This window comes from Martes martes, assembly GCF_963455335.1.
Source record: "Martes martes genome assembly, chromosome: 7".
In the NCBI taxonomy this organism is placed as follows: domain Eukaryota; kingdom Metazoa; phylum Chordata; class Mammalia; order Carnivora; family Mustelidae; genus Martes; species Martes martes.
Genome location: NC_137894.1, coordinates 19,550,111 through 19,566,263, shown reverse-complemented (window position 1 = coordinate 19,566,263; position 16,153 = coordinate 19,550,111). Strand labels below are relative to the sequence as shown.

General features: G+C 40.8%; 1 protein-coding gene across 1 annotated transcript in view; it reads right to left on the bottom strand.

The window, feature by feature from the left end:
• ENTREP2 (endosomal transmembrane epsin interactor 2) overlaps nt 1-16,153 on the bottom strand; it is a gene marked incomplete at both ends in the record, with an annotated part of 474,734 nt that overhangs the window by 261,266 nt on the left and 197,315 nt on the right. Inside the window, one exon of the mRNA XM_080807394.1 lies at nt 10,094-10,150. Within this exon, the coding sequence (XP_080663520.1) occupies nt 10,094-10,150 (57 nt within the window). The remainder of the gene's footprint in view (nt 1-10,093; nt 10,151-16,153) is intronic.

The following is a 16,153-nucleotide window of genomic DNA, read 5'->3' as shown; positions in this document are numbered from 1 at the left end:
TACAGAGGAGTGGGGAGACCTGACAAATAAAATTCTAATTAATACTCCTGAAGGAGACCGCACCCATACAATAAGTGCTTCATGAACTGTGAGTATATTGCTATGGAAAAAGAAGCAATTAGAGAACAAGAGAATTCTCTGAAAATAACATGCTGTCAAATGAAACATCTAGCAAAAGGGTCAAATAGTAGAATGAAGATGGCTGAGGCCCAAATTAGTTATCCAGAAAGTAAAACAAAAGTAATAACCCAGGAAGTAAGAAAGAAAAAGAAAAATATTAAAACATGTTAAGAATTATTTGGGATCAATTTAGCAGGCAGAATATCCTTCTACCAACTCCAAGTAGGATAAATTCTAGAAGGCAGAGAAATATGAGAAGAGATATAATCAAAACCTTGATGGAAGAAATTTCTCCAGAAAATTTCTCTTAAATATCCAATAGACTAACCAGATCCAGAACAATAGGTCACTATGGTGTGTTATATCCAGATATAAAATCAACACACAATATCATCTTTCTGGAAATTATAACAGAAAATATATCCCCATCTCTCAAAAATATAGATATTACTTGTCCAGAGTATATAAAAGCAATGTAAATGTAGTCACAACCAAAATCAAAGCATTATCAGTATGAAACTTTATAAAGTGATTCAAAAATTTTCTTAAGAGAAAATACACGTAAGTATCAAAATTTATGAAAAAATAAGAGTGACTCACTTTAAAGCTTCACTAGTTAAAACATCGTACTGGCTTAATATGGATCAATAAAAAATTTTAAAAATGGGCCAAAAGACTCAAGAAACAGAAGAGAGATTAATAAACAGGCCCATGTCCAGAGGAGTAGGAAGGAGAAGGACACTTCACTTGTGAGGAGAAATATTAAACATTCAAAAATTGCTGCAGGAGAAATAAGTATTCATTTGGAAAAAGTAAAGTTAGAGATTAACATTTCATACCATATTTAAAAGTAAGTTTGGGATAAATTACCTAAACATAAAAAGAAAACTATAAATGTTTTGGAAATACACAGGAAAATAATTTCAGAATTGTGGGGCAAGAACAATCTTTTAAAGTAAGGAACCCTAGACACCACATAAGAAAATAAGAACAACAAAGTTTACAAGATAAAAAGCTAACAATTCTGTATTTTTTTTAAAAAAAGGCACTTCATTAAAACTAAAAAGGGAAAGACAAACAGCAGACTGGCATAAAATATTAGCCATTTAGAGCAGAAAAGAATAACTATATGAAGAAATCCCACATACCAAGGAACCAGTCTTACAAAAAATAGACAAAACAAATGAACAGCATTTCACAAAAGAAATTCAAATGAGTAATAAAATCTTACTATTTGTTTTCTTTATGTCTCATCTATTCTCTGTTTCCCCTTTTCTTTCTGCCTTCTTTTGGATAATTGGGTATTTTGCATGACGCCACTGTATTTCCTTTGTTGGCTTATTAGCCAGCTCTTCATTTTTTCTTTTTATTTTAGTGGTTGCTTTAGAGTTTATACTATATATTTTAGCATATAGCACTTTGCCTTCAAGTGACAGACTTCTTCATATATCTTTTAAGAGTCTTACATTGTATACCTCTCCCTCACCTTTACATTACTTTCTTCATACATATGTTAAAAATCCCACAAAATGCTGGTGTGTTTTTCTTCATATTTCTTGTCTTATGTGTGCATTGAGTTTCTCAGATCTGTGGGTTTATAGATTTTATCCAATTTTCAAAATAAAATTGGCTATTATTTTTTTTGAACTGAGATTCAACTGACATATAACTATATATATATATATATAATTTTTAAAGATTTACTTATTTATTTCAGAGAAAGAAGTGAGTGAGTGAGCAAGAGAGAGAGAGAAGAGAGATCACAAGGGTTGGGGGAGTAGCAGAGGGAGAGAGAAACCCAAGTTGACTCCACACTGAGCATAGAGCCTGACTTAGGGCTTAATCTCATGACTCATGAGATCACGACCTGAGCCCAAACCAAGAGTCAAACACTTAACACATTGCACTACCCAGGCACCCCAACATATAACATTATATTAGTTTCAGATGTACAGATATATATATATATATCTCCTCAAAATGATCACCACAATAAGTCTACTTAATGTCCATCACTACACCTTGTCACAAAATATTTTTTCTTGTGATAAGAACTTTTAAGATCTACTCTCTTATTTTTTAATATTTTTTCTATTCATCCCCATTTCTTTAGGGACCCCCATTCCACATAGAGGCTTCTTGAAATTCTCCCCATTAACTCATAACTCATTAATGCTCTGTTAATTTTTCACAATTTTTTTCCTCCATGTTCTACCTTTGGATTACTTCTATTGTAATGTCTTGAGTTCACGAATCTTCTCTTATATTCTTTTAGACTTATTTATTTGAGGGGGGCAGAGACTCTAAAGCAGACTCTTCACTGAGCATGAAGCCCAATGCAGCCCATGACCCTGAAATGACTTGAGACTAAACCAAGTGTCAGATGCTTAATTTATGAAGGCACCCAGACACCCCTCTTCTCTCTTATTGCATCGGCCATTAATCTCATCCAGCGAATCTTTTCTCTCTTATATTGAATTTTTCATTACTCAGAGTTCAAACAGGTATTTTTTAATACCTTCCTGTCTCTAGTTAACTTTTTGAACATCTGGAATACAGTTATAACTGTTTTAATGTCCCTTCTGTCTGCTGTCTGCTATTTCTAACATGTGGGTAAGTTTTATATCAGTTTAAATTGATTTCTTTTTCTCATTTCAGATTGTATTTTCTTGCTTCTTGGCATGCCTAGTAATCTTTGATTGGATGCCAGACATTGTGATTATTATCTTGTTGGTGCTAGATATTTTTGTACTCCTATGAACATTCTTGAATGTTATCCTAGGACATAATTAAATTAGTTGGAAATGGTTTGATTCCTTTGGATCTCGCTTTTAAGATTTATCACAGAGCTTGCTAAACCAGCACATTTATTAAGATTTGTCATAAAGGACGGGAGTGACATGTACTCTGGGGTTAATTATTCCCCATTACTGAGGCAAGATTCTTCTAAAAGTATTCTACTCCCCTGTCTGAACAAATCACAAGATTTTCCAGTCTGGATGGTACGAAAGCCCTGCTTTTTTGCCTGTAATATTCCCTCTAATCCACTCAGATGATTCTTTCCTGACCTCAGGTAGTTTTCTCATATGAAAAAGCTGATCAACATCAGCTGAATACTCACAGGGAAACTTTTGCAGACCTCCAGAACTCTGTTTGTGGAAGTCCCTTCTCTCTGGTACTTTTTCCTGTGAACTCTAGCCTCCTTGAAATCCCCAGACCTTCACCTTCTTCTCCCTAACTCAGTGAGTGCGCCAGGCTCTTCCCATGTTTCCCCTACCTGTGCTGCTGTAAGAGGAAACCCTCTTACAGTTGGAGGCTGGGGACAACCTTAGGACTCATTATTAATGGTGGAGGATCAAGGTAGAAGGAATATAGAATAGAATCAGGCCAGATTTATTTCTATCTGCTAAGCAGAGATCCTAACATTCAATGTTTAGCTGGAGGAGTTTAAAAAAACGTTTAATCAGTTTGCTAACATATGAATCCAAAGGTGGGGTACTCTAAATGAAGTTGAAATGCCAGACTTCCTTGGTATACCGTAAGAGGAAGAGCTCTAAAGGCTTAAGGAGAGTGGAATAAGAATGCATTGATCCCATATGACTTGCTCGCTGTCCTGGAGGGAACACACTTCTTACCACAACTATAAGAAATCTGTGAGAGGAACTCCAACATCCTTGAAGAGCTTTGTGGTACCTCTTCTCTGCAGGTCAAAAATTAGATTGGAAATATCTGTGCTACCATCAAACTAGGTTCCCTAAATGCAATAAAGATTATGGGATTCCAGGGTGGCAGGGACCAAGTGACAGCACTAAGTCACCAGGACCATGTGGGTATAGTTACTGAGTGGCAGTGGGGCCAAAGCAGTACTCATAAGAGTGTGAATCACAGAGGTGCTTGCTGTTGGCTCCTAGAGGTTCTATTTGTTTGATTAAACCTTCACTGATACACATTCCCAACTTGGTTGATAAAAATTTTGCAATAAAGGGCGCCTGGGTGGCTCAGTGGGTTAGAGCCTCTGCCTTCGGCTCAGGTCATGATCTCAGGGTCCTGGGATCAAGCCCCACATGGGGCTCTCTGCTCAGCAGGGAGCCTGCTTCCCTTCCTCTCTTTCTGCCTGCCTCTCTCCTTACTTGTGATCTTTTGTCTGTCAAAAAAAATTTTTTTTGCAATAAAAGTAAACCAAAAAGCCAGACTCCTCAAATAAAAGTAAACCAAAAGCCAGATTCCTCAAACAGTATAATATAAAATGTAAACAGTACTTCACTCAAATTTTTTAAAAAATTATACTACCTGTGATTATGTCTGAGGGTAGTTCTATTATTGATAAATAAGCAATCACAAGATGTTCCACTGAATCTTTCAAAAATTATTTAAATAAGAGCTATATAATTTTATTCCTAAATGCAATCTACCATAATATAGAACCTTTTATAGTTTAATGTAAGGAAGACAATTATCTCAACCACAGGAGACACTTCTCTAACTATTACAAAAAACAGAAGAGGAAGAAGAGCTTCCAAAGTCATTCTGAGGCCAGCATTACCCAGACACCAAAACCAGACAAAGACACTAAAAACAAAAAGAAAACTACAGGCTAATATCTCTGATGAACATAGATGCAAATATCCCCAACGAATAAATAAAGCAAACAGAAGCCAACAATATATTAAAAAATTATTTATCATAAAAACGTGGGATTTATTCCAGGGATGCAAAGGTGGTTCAATACTCACAAATCTATCAAAGTGATATATTACATTAATAAGAGACAGAATAAAAACCATATGGTGGTGGGTATTATGGAGGACACATATTGCATGGAGCACTGGGTGTGGTGCATAAACAATGAATTCTGGAACACTGAAAAGGAAAAAAAATAAATAAAAATTAAAAAAAAATTTTATGGTCATCTCAAAAAACATCTGAAAAAGTACAACATCAATTCATGTTAAAAACTCTCAACAAAGTAGGTTTAGAGGGAATATACCTCAACATAGTAAAGACCTTATATGAAAAACCAACAGCTAACATCATACTCAATGGTGAAAAACAGAGATTTCCCTTTAATGTCAGGAACAAGACAAGGATGTCCACTCTCACCACTTTTATTCAGCAAAGTACTAGAAGTCCTACCCGCTGCAATCAGACAAGAAAAAGAAATACATGGCATCTAAATTAGTAAGGAAAAAGTAAAACTTTCACTCTTTGCAGATGACATGATATATATAGAAAACCCTAAAGACTCCACCAAAAAACTACTAGAAGTGATAAATGAATTCAGTAAAGTTGTAGATACAAATTCAATATCTGTTGCATTTCTATATAGCAATAAAGAAGTACCAGAGAGATAAATTAAGAAAATAAGCCCATTTATAACTGCACCAAAAATAATAAAATACCATAATCAAAGAGATAATCAAAGAGGTGAAAGACCTCTACTCTGAAAACTATAAAACACTGATAAAAGAAATTAACGATGACACAATGGAACAAATGGAAAGCTATTCCATGCTCACGGATTAGAAAAACCAGTATTGTCAAAATGTCCATACTACACAAAGCAATCTACAGATTTGATGCAATCTCTATCAAAATACCAACATTTTCACAGACCTATAACAAATAATCCTATGACTTGTATAGCATCCCAAAAGACCCCAAATAGCCAAAGGAATCCTGAGAAAGAAGAACAAGGCTGACGTATCACAATCCCAGATTTCAAGATATTCTACATAGTGGTGGTAATCAAAAGTAAAGTATGGTATGGCAAAAAAAATAGACAATTAGATCAAAGGAATAGAACAGAGAGCCCAGAAACAAAACCATGATTATATGGCCAATTAATCTGTGACAAAGGAAGTAAGAACATACAATGGGGAGAAGACAGTCTCGTCAACAAACAATGCTGGGAAAACTGCACAGCTATATACAGAAGTATGAAACTGGACCACTTTCTTATCCATACACGAAAATAAACTGAAAATGGATTAAAGACCTAAATATGAGACCTGAAACCATAAAATTCCTAGAAGAAATCATAGTAATTTCTTTGCCTTCAGTCACAGAAACATTTTTCTAGATATGTGTCTTTAGGCCATGAAACAAAAGCAAAATTAAACTACTGGGACTGTATCAAAATGAAAAGCTTTTGCATACTGAAAGAAACTATCAACAAAATGACAAGGCAACCTAGTGAATGGGAGAAGATATTTGCAAATGATATATCTGATGAAGGGTTAATATTCAAAATATATAGAAGATTTATACATACAATACCAAAAAAAAAAACAAATAATCTGATTTAAAAATGGGCAGAGGACCAGGGAATAGAATTTTTCCAAAGAAGATCGATCAACAGACACATGAAAAGATGCTAAACATCACTAATCATCAGGGAAATGCAAATCGAAATCCCAATAAGAAAAAAAAAATCACAATGAGGTGTATCACCTTACACCCATCAAAATAGCTAGAACCAAAAAGACAAGGGATAACAAGTGTTGAGGAGGATGTAGAGAAAAAGGAATCCCTGCATACTATTGGTAGGAATGTAAACTGGTGCAACCACTGTGGAAAACAGTATGGAAGTTCCTTTAAAAATTAAAAATACAATTACCATATGATCCAGTAATTCCACTACTGGGTATTCACCCAAAGGAAAAGACATGCGCATCCCTGTGTTTATTGCAGCATTATTTACAATAGCCAAAATCTGGAAGCTACCCAATTGTCCGTCCATAAATGAATGGATAAATAAAAAGGGGTAAATATACACAAAGGACTATTACTCGGCCATAAAGAAGGCTGAGATCTTGATATTTGCAACAACATGGGTGGACCTAGAGAATATAATGCTAAGTGAAACAAGCCAGACTAAGAAAGACAAATAGCATATGATTTCACTCATATGTGCAATTTAAGAAACAAATGAGCAAACAAAGGAAAAAAGAGACAAAAAACCAACACTCTTAACTGGTGGTTAGCAGAGGAGAGGTGGATGGGGGGTGGTTGAAATAGGTGATGGGGACTAAGAGTACACTTACCATGATGAGCATTGAGCAATGTACACAACTGTTGAATCACTCTATTGTACATCTGAAATATTATATCATATAATAATTATGAACTAATATAACAATATAACCTGAAACTATATAACTAATATACATATATATTCACTACACTTCAATTAAAAAAGAAGAAAAGAGCCACATTAATGCAAAAATACATTTTCTCTACTGAAATAGCTATCATCACTTTCCAGCATTATGAAAGGCTCTTATAAAATACCAGGGCAAAAAAGTCCCAGTATTTTTCTCCTCCTTTTCCCTCTGGCATCACATTCACCGGCCTGGAAGGGGCAATCTTCCTTCCCATCCTCTCAGACAGCCTGCTGCCCCCTCTCCCTTGCTTTTTCCTAACACAGGCTCCGCACCAGCATACCAGTCACTCCAGGCAAAAAGCATACCGTTCCTCATCCCATTGTGTTTTATAAGATCAGATTGATGAAAAGAAAGGACATGTAGCAGAGATTAGGATATGCCCCCACACACCAGCCCTTCAGAGGAAAGGCACTGCCAACAGACCAGTGACGGTACCAAAACCCTGCCTTCGGCATGCCCACGCATGGCTGTCCTCACTTGCCAGCCCCCCCGCAGGGCGTGGGGCATGGTGGTGCGGACCCTGGATCGGCAGGGCCCAACACTGCCTCTTCCAACCACCCCGAGGGACAGACACCCTCCTTCAGAGAGGGCAACTCCTTCTGGGTGAGGGGAGAGGGAATTCTTCTCAGGGACAGGGAGTGGTGGTGAGACCCCTGGAAATGAACCAAAATGATCAGGTGGCTCCTTCAGTTTTATAGCTCCAGGAAGAAGGAAACACTATCATTAGGGTAGAGGATAGAAACAGGAGCTTGGGATAAAAGAATTCCTTGATTCCTCAGTTCTAGCTGAGTCTAGAGTGAGTTTTTACTAACGAATCAAAAGGCTGTACTGTTGCAACTCATAAATTATTGGATGCTACATCTGAAACTAATGATGTATTTATGCTGGCTAATTGAATTTAAATAAAGAAGACTGTATTGTCCTGATCAACACAGAAGAATGATCTCACGGTAGAGAGGAACACTTTTCTACCAAAATTCCCGCCCACCTCTTTACATAGTATGGAGCTGCTGCTGGAAGTCCAGGAAGGGACTACCTTTTCCAGCTTCCTACCCGGCCCAAAAGGGCCATGTGACAGGCTCTCCGCAGTGGTTTGACGTGTGAGCAATGAGGGTCACATTTAGGCCCATCCACATTGCCTTTCCCATTCTACTGAAATGAAACAAGAGTCCACAAGCCTAGGAAACGGTAGATTCCCTTCTATAAGGAAGCAACCAGGGTCTCTGGATCCCCTATGATGGGATGACCACTCTAGAAGAAGCATGTCCTTTGGCTGAGCTTTTGGGTTCTTAACTCGTGCCATGTTAAGCCACTGACAGTCTTGGTTTTGTGACAGCACTTTGTGTTATCCTAACCCATCCCCTTACCTCCCTAAGTAAAGAAAGTGGTCAGTTGAGTGTGGGGAAGCCCTTCTTTCCTACCTGGGGCTTGGGTAGAAATAAATGAATGGGAGAAAGTGCTCACCACCGCCCCATTGTGGCTTCTCCTTATTTGGCAGCCAGTGCAAGAGGCCTTCCTAGGCCTGTTTCATTGGGGCAGGTGAGGAGGAATGGAACAGGCTGGCCCCGTGTCTCCGAAGGGAACCCAAAAGCACAGCCAAAGGACATTGGCCCCATAGCTGGTATGTCCACCACCATTTCCCTCTGGACAAAGGAGTCAGCTCCTTGACACACTAGCTGTGATTTACTTTAAAATACTCCAGCAAGGGGCTTGGATCAAATAAGACAGGCCAAGGTTGATATTTGCAGAAGATGGCTGGGGGGTCTACAGGGATTCATTATACTAGCTTCTCCCTCGACTTGTGTGCATGTTTGATACTTTCTACATTTAAAAAAAACAAACAAAAAAACTATTTTTTTTTTTAAAGGAAATTTCTCGACAAGTCATAGGAGAAGAGGCTCACTGAATTAATGCCACTCTCTTCCCGATGCCTCCTCAGGATGCTGTGGTTACTCTCGGGAGGGGAAGGTGTTTACAACAGGCAGATTTGTGGGATTTTTCTACTTCCATTAATATTTAGTACATGTCATTATCTCCAAACCCAATCACTTAAAGAAGAGATTTTAAATAATTGATGCCTACAAAAGAGAAAAAAAGCCATGTCGTGTTTTTTCATTATCCATCAAAACCCAGAAAACCTCTTCGTCTGGCCCTGACACGGACACATAAATATATTAATGCGCACCCTGAGAAAAACATGCATACAAATCAATAGACATGAATCTGCTCAGGCTACTTGCCTGATGGAAAAACCATCCCATTCTTTCCATCTCCCGTGTGGCCTGCTCCTCCCCGGCGTGGGGCTGTGGCCATGGGAGAAGGGTTTCCAGCAACACCCCTGTACCTTTGGAGCAAATAAACACCCTCCTCTGAAACACTGAGTTTCGGTCCCCAAAACACACACGCAGCTAACATTTCTTGAGCTCTGATAAAGGAGGGGCTGCCTGTGGACTCATCCGTGCGCATACACACATGTGTACTAATATGTTTACACACCTAGAGAAAACGCTTGCACTGACACTTACTAAAATGTCTTTGTTCCCAGCACCCAAACAGAATAAATGAAGAGGACGCCCCATGAGCATCTCAGATGAGCACCTGACGGCTACTCTCCGAAGGAGAGAAGGTAGGATACACCCTGGTTGTTACCTATGAGCATCTCTGCATCGAGAGGTTCCAGGTCTATCAAGGTCTCTGTCCCGCTTTCATCAAAGCAGCCAGAACTCTCTTTGCTGGCACCTTTAAAGTGCTCACACCCCCGCAGGGAGGGCGCTGCTCCCCGGACGCTGTGGAGACAGGTGCAGACTTACCACCAGCGAGAGAGGCCTCTTCCAGGAGACGACGCCAATGAGTCCTGACAGCAGCACCTGCAAGGACAGACGGTGCGGGAAGGTAAGACTCTTTGGAAACCGATAACGGACCATCAACACAGTCCTGGCCATCTCAGCTTGAAAAAGGACTACTTCTAGAATCCAGCCCACGTACAGGAGCAGGGGGACAATGACGCTTGCTGTCCACCTGGACGCGCAGCCTGCAGCCACTGTGGGTGGCACATGGGCCTCTGAGACCACCAGGAACTCCTGAGAGATCACTTAGGCTCTGTATGGATGGGCCCAGGAACGGATGCGCTTGCTGGAAGAGCCCCTACCGGGCCCTTACTCCACTCTGGTCCTGTGAGTTTTTTGGCTTCGTGACTTAAAAATCACAGAGAGGACTACAAACCCTACTTTGGGGAAAGGCAGAGCTCCCCCCTTGCCAGTCACAGGGCTACTTGCCTTCTGCACATGGGTGCCGGGCACAGCAGACCTGGCAGGCTCCCTCTCTCCTTTCCCACACTTGGTCTCCCAGACAGCTTCCCAAGTCACCAGCTGGCAGTGCCACTGGATGAGGTCCCCAGCTTCCCACATACTGGCCTACATGGCTCCAGGTCCCACCGAGCAAGTCCCCTCCAGGACCTCTTGTAGCAGCCACTCCCCCGACCCCGGCTCCTCCATGTTTCCCCAACCCCTTGAGCATCATTGTGTCTTCTCTCTCAGGAGAACCACCCCTCAGCTCCTGGCCCACCATCCCTGAGGCACATGCTAGCTATGGATCCCTCGATTTCCAGGCTCCTTGGGACAGGCAGGGCCCAACAGATCACAGAGACACAACTGCTCCCTCCCCACTACAATTTGGCTTCAGCCCTCACCACTTGCACACACACTTCCCAAGGTCACCAGAGGGGTCGCTGAGTGCAACACACAAGTGGAGTGATCAGCTTGAAGACCTGAGGTTAACCACATCCTCCTGTGGGAGGCTCCCTCTCCACTAGGCTTTGCATCAGTCCCCAGATGTCCTCCCTTCTCTGCTCCAATAGGTCCTCCCACCTCTCTTCCCTTCCCACTCCCCAAGACCTGTCCTCCCAGACTGCTGAATCTTATTCACACACACAACACACAAAACAAACAAACAAAATGAACCAAAGAGCTCAACAGGGCTCTGCTCCCAACATGTCCCATATATACTCTTTCTTCAATGCATGCATTTTGCAAACATACTCAATATCAACAAATAGTATTTACGAACACTTTCCCATCTCCCAAATCTCTCTTCATGATGCCACCCAGCTGCAACCTGTATGGAAATCCTTGATTACTGTTTTCCTATGTCTCTCTGAGCCCCAGTCCCCCGTTCTCCATCCACAATGTCTATAACCTCTCTCTTCCTTTTTATACCCAACCCACTCTCCCTCTTGTCATCTTTCCTCCCACAATGGCACCCCTCCTCCTGATCTCTCAAATCTAAATCCTAGAGATGGCTCCAGCCCAGCTGGCTCTGACCCTGCCTTTTCCTTAGGATATGATTTCCGAAGAGCGTCCTCTGTTTTCCCTTGATGGCAGCTCCAGCCTGAACCAAATAAAGCCTGGATAGAGGATGGGAAGGTACACTTCCCAGAAAACATATGTTTATACTCTGTCGTCTACTTCCCACTTCTACCATAAAAGATTTTACCTATTCTTTAAGACATGGCCCAAGTCCTCTTACTCAGGAAGGGCCTACGTATTCATGAGTACATGGGGCCCCACTAAATCCCTAAACTACCACCAGACCTCTCAAGCCATGTTTAATAAGCTCAGACAGAACGCCTTGATCTTTTCTTCTAAGCTGAAGTTTATAAAACTATCAAATGTCTACAGTGGCCAAGTTGCTTATAACAGACATATTATTGGGAAACCCACAAACCTCCAGAGAACAGGCATTTGTAAACACAAAGGAAGTTAGTTAATAATCATTTAACTTAAGCTACAGTAAAAATTCTTGACCTTCCTTGCCTCCATCCCACAGTTACCATTCCATGAATCCCCTCGAACAATTTTACCGCCAACAAATACGGACAGTTTGCTTTACTGAAGAAAATGTTACATTTCTAAGTATCATTGACAACTGTAATTACAGATGGATCCAATTCCCCTACACAAAGGGAAAAAATAAAACCATCAAACTCTGTGGCATGTAAATCTTCAGATAACCCCTGATGACCCATGGGCTTGTATAAAGCCCTCCCCTTGATTATCAATATGATGGGCTATCACTCCTGTGGTCCTACTCAGTGACACTTATAAAGATGTTGCCCCAGCAACACTTTGCAGCCTTGTAAGACCCTGGCTAGTTGACTCAGCTAGGCCATGTCCAGACTCCTGACCTACAAAAACTCTGAATGGTGCTGTGTCAAGCTATAAAGTTTGTGGTACCTTGTGACACAGCAGTAGAAAACTACTTATTATGGACTGAATCCATATGATGAAGTCCTAACCCCCTACTGTGATGGTATTTGGAGGTAAGCCCTTTAGGAGGTAATTAGGGTTAGATTATGTTATAAGGGGTAGGCCCCTCATGATGGGATGGTGGCCTGACAGGATGAGAAAGATTTCTCTACTATCTCTCTCTCTCTCTCTCTCCCCCAACATGTGCACACCATGGAAAGGCCCCACGAGGACACTGCGAGGTTTCAACAGCCTGTAAGACAGGAAAAGGGCCCTCACCAGAGCCCAACCCTGATCTCAGACTTCTGGCCTCCAGAACTGTGAGAAAATAAATTCCTGTCAGTCAAGCCACCGAGTCTGTGATACTTTGTTACGGCCGCTTGAGCTTATTAATACACTAACATTAACAATGAAGAGTGGAATATTGTATTCCTGTTTTCAAATGTACACTCTCTCCCCATGTCTCCTCAGAAGAAGCAGACTTCCCTGACCCCGGATCTAGAAAACCAGAACACCAGAGAACCACAGGTGGCCTCCTCTGGTCTACCTGGCACCAGAGAAGAGAGGAGCATAGCTCCCCTCAGAAATGACTGGGTCTTAGTTTGAACTTTTTTTTTTTTTAACTCAATTCCCACTACCGGTGAGAATTATGTTGCATGTTCTGCCACTCTGGTACTTCTGCAGGTTTATTTTGTACCACTTTGGTGAGGGACGAGGTCATCGAGCTAGTTAGCCGTGAAATTACTGCATCTCATGAAACCTTTGTCCCATTTAATTTGCCGATATCATTATTCAAAGTCCACAGTTTACACAGAATACGAAGAAATTGAAGAGGGTCAGAGAAGAGTAACATATAATTAAATAGCTGTGAAAGAAAAGCCAAAAAAGAATGTCAAAGGCATGATATTGCTCAGAGAGAGAAGCTTAACTTTTTGAGCACCTGCAAGTTGTTAAAAGGACACCAACCCACTTTTTTTTTTTCTCCACTTGCTGCCCAGTATAAATAGAGGCAAGTGATAATATTAAAAATGAGACAGAATTTCCTGCTGTTGAGGGCAATGAAAGGGGATAATAGACTGCCAGGAAGTAACGGCATCTTTAGAGCCAAAGGCCTTCCTGTAGGATTGGTACTGCTGTCTGAACACAGAGGCCTGGAAGAAATTAGCTCTTTAAATCCTGTCCTCTAAGATCGAAAAGTCCTTTCATTGCCCCAAATCAAGAATTTTCTTCCGAGCTCCTCTTCTGGTTCAAAGGCGAATGATAATGCAACATTTTAGGTAAGGAAGCGAGTCCTTCTAGAATGCAGACTTGAAAGCCAATTCAATTATTTCACAAAACATATGGCAGGATTGCCTAATAGCTACCGCAGCATCCATTAACCCCTAAGAAGCCAGGCTTCACCACTTTCTGGAGAAAGAAGTGTTGTTGCAAAAATGGGGCAAATAATATTCTGAGCTTCCTGAAACGAATGAAGTCTACCTAGCCCACTTCCCCAAGTTTTCCAGACGTCAGACCTGTGCTATGCAAAATGCTTCCTTCTCCTTCATGGAGTAGGGGAACCTTCTACTTATTCCGACTTACATTTTCTTTTCTTTCTGGGTGGTTTTCTGTGTCTGGGTCTCCCTGGGGCCACATGGCAGGGTTGACTCCATTATGCCTTCTGTGTCCGTCTGTGTCCATCTCAGCTCCCTTCTGAGAAAAATACATGCCTTCCCATCCACCCCAACTCCATGGCTTCTACCTCCTTCTCTCAGAACAACCCTGAACCCACCATCTCTCTCCCAACCATTCACTCCCACCTGCAGTCCTGACTTTCTCCACACTACTTCCCACTGGAGGCTTCATCGATACATCAAACTCAAAACATCCACAAGGAACGCCACTGTCCTTCTCAGTCTACTTCCTCCATGATAGAAAAGAAATCTGTAGCTTTCATTCTCTCAATGTATAAAAGCAAAACTAGACATTGATGGGAAAGATAGCCCGATCAAAGAAAAAAGAAAAAAAAAAAAGGAAACTGTTTAAAGATACTGCAAATAACCCATGAGTCAAAAGAAAAATCCAAGCAAAATACAACACAGTCTGTTCTGCAGTGAATGTCTTTTTGATGCAAATTACTTCGTATATGCTTGGAACCCATTCATCCTGATTCTGTCCTGCGTGATGCAGCCTTCCACCAGGGCTATTTACTCAAAACCCGCAACTGGACTTTGTTATTTAATGGGTTAATAAAGCAGCATATGTATTTTTATAACACATTTCTAAAATATTTGGATTTTAAAAGATTTCAAAATAATTGGTTTCCTCTATAATCCTATCTATTTCATTTTATGCATTCGAAAGACTTATTCTGAGATGGGCTCCCCAGGGTTCCCTAGACTGCTATGAACCCCTGCTGTAGAGGTTCCTTTAGTGCAGATATTTTAGTGGTCAATTCCAATTTTTTTTTTTTTTTAATCTGGGAATGTCCTACTTCACCTTCATGCTTGAAAAGTAGTTTTGCTGGGTACAGGGTTCTAGGTTGATGGTTTCTCCTCTCAATAGGCTGAAAACAGTATTCCACCATCATCTGGTTTCTGCCCTGGCCATCAGGAAGTTGGCTGTCCTTTTAACTGCTGTTCCCTGAGGCAGGAAGCTGTGCTTACTCTTTTTTATTCTTTTTTTGTTGTTGTTAAAGATTTTATTTATTTATTTGAGAGTGAGAGAGATCATGAGAGGGGAGAAGGTCAGAGGGAGAAGCAGACTCCCCACGGAGCTAGGAGCCCGATGCGGGACTAGATCCCGGGATTCCCTGGATCATGACCTGAGCCGAAAGCAGTGGCTTAACCAACTGAACCATCCATGTGCTCTTTTATTGCTTTTCTTAAGATTTTTTTTTTTTTTTAAGTTTCAGAGAGTGAGCAAGAGAGAAAATACAAGTGGGGGCCGGGGTCGTGGGGGAAGCAGGCTTCCCACTGAGGAGGGAGCCTGACGTGGGTCTCAATCCCAGGATGCTGGGATCATGACCTGAGCCAAAGGCAGGTTCTTAACCAAATGAGCCACCCAGGCACCCCTGTCCTTACTCTTTAAGGCCTTTTAAAACCATCTCCTTGCCTTTAGTGTTCTGAGGTTTTTGCATATTATGTCTAGGTATGGATTTCTTTTTATGTATCCTTTTTGTCATGTACTGTGCTTCTGACATGATGAATTTATATTTTTCATTAGTTCTGGAAATTGCATAGCCAATACCTCTTCAAATATTGCCTCTCTGGCATTCTCTCCATCAGGGACTCTGGTGATCTCATGCTACTCCTTCCTATTCCAACCTCCGAATCTCTTAGTTCTGCTTTCGCATCTTCCACACCCATGTCCTTCCGTATTTCATTCTGAAAAACTTCCTTATGTTTACCTTCCAGGTGACTAATTTTCCCTGAACTACGTTTAACCAGCGGTTGAACATCTGCATTTATTTAGAGAATTTAAACAATTATATTTTATGTATTTACAAGTTCCGCTTTTATCTTTTCCCAAATATGGTGATTGGTTTCAGACAGTCTCTTACTGCATGCTCATCTGTACAACTGCTTAAAATATTTCATATGCAGATGCTCTTACGTCCAAGATGTGTAGTGAACATTAGGTATCTAA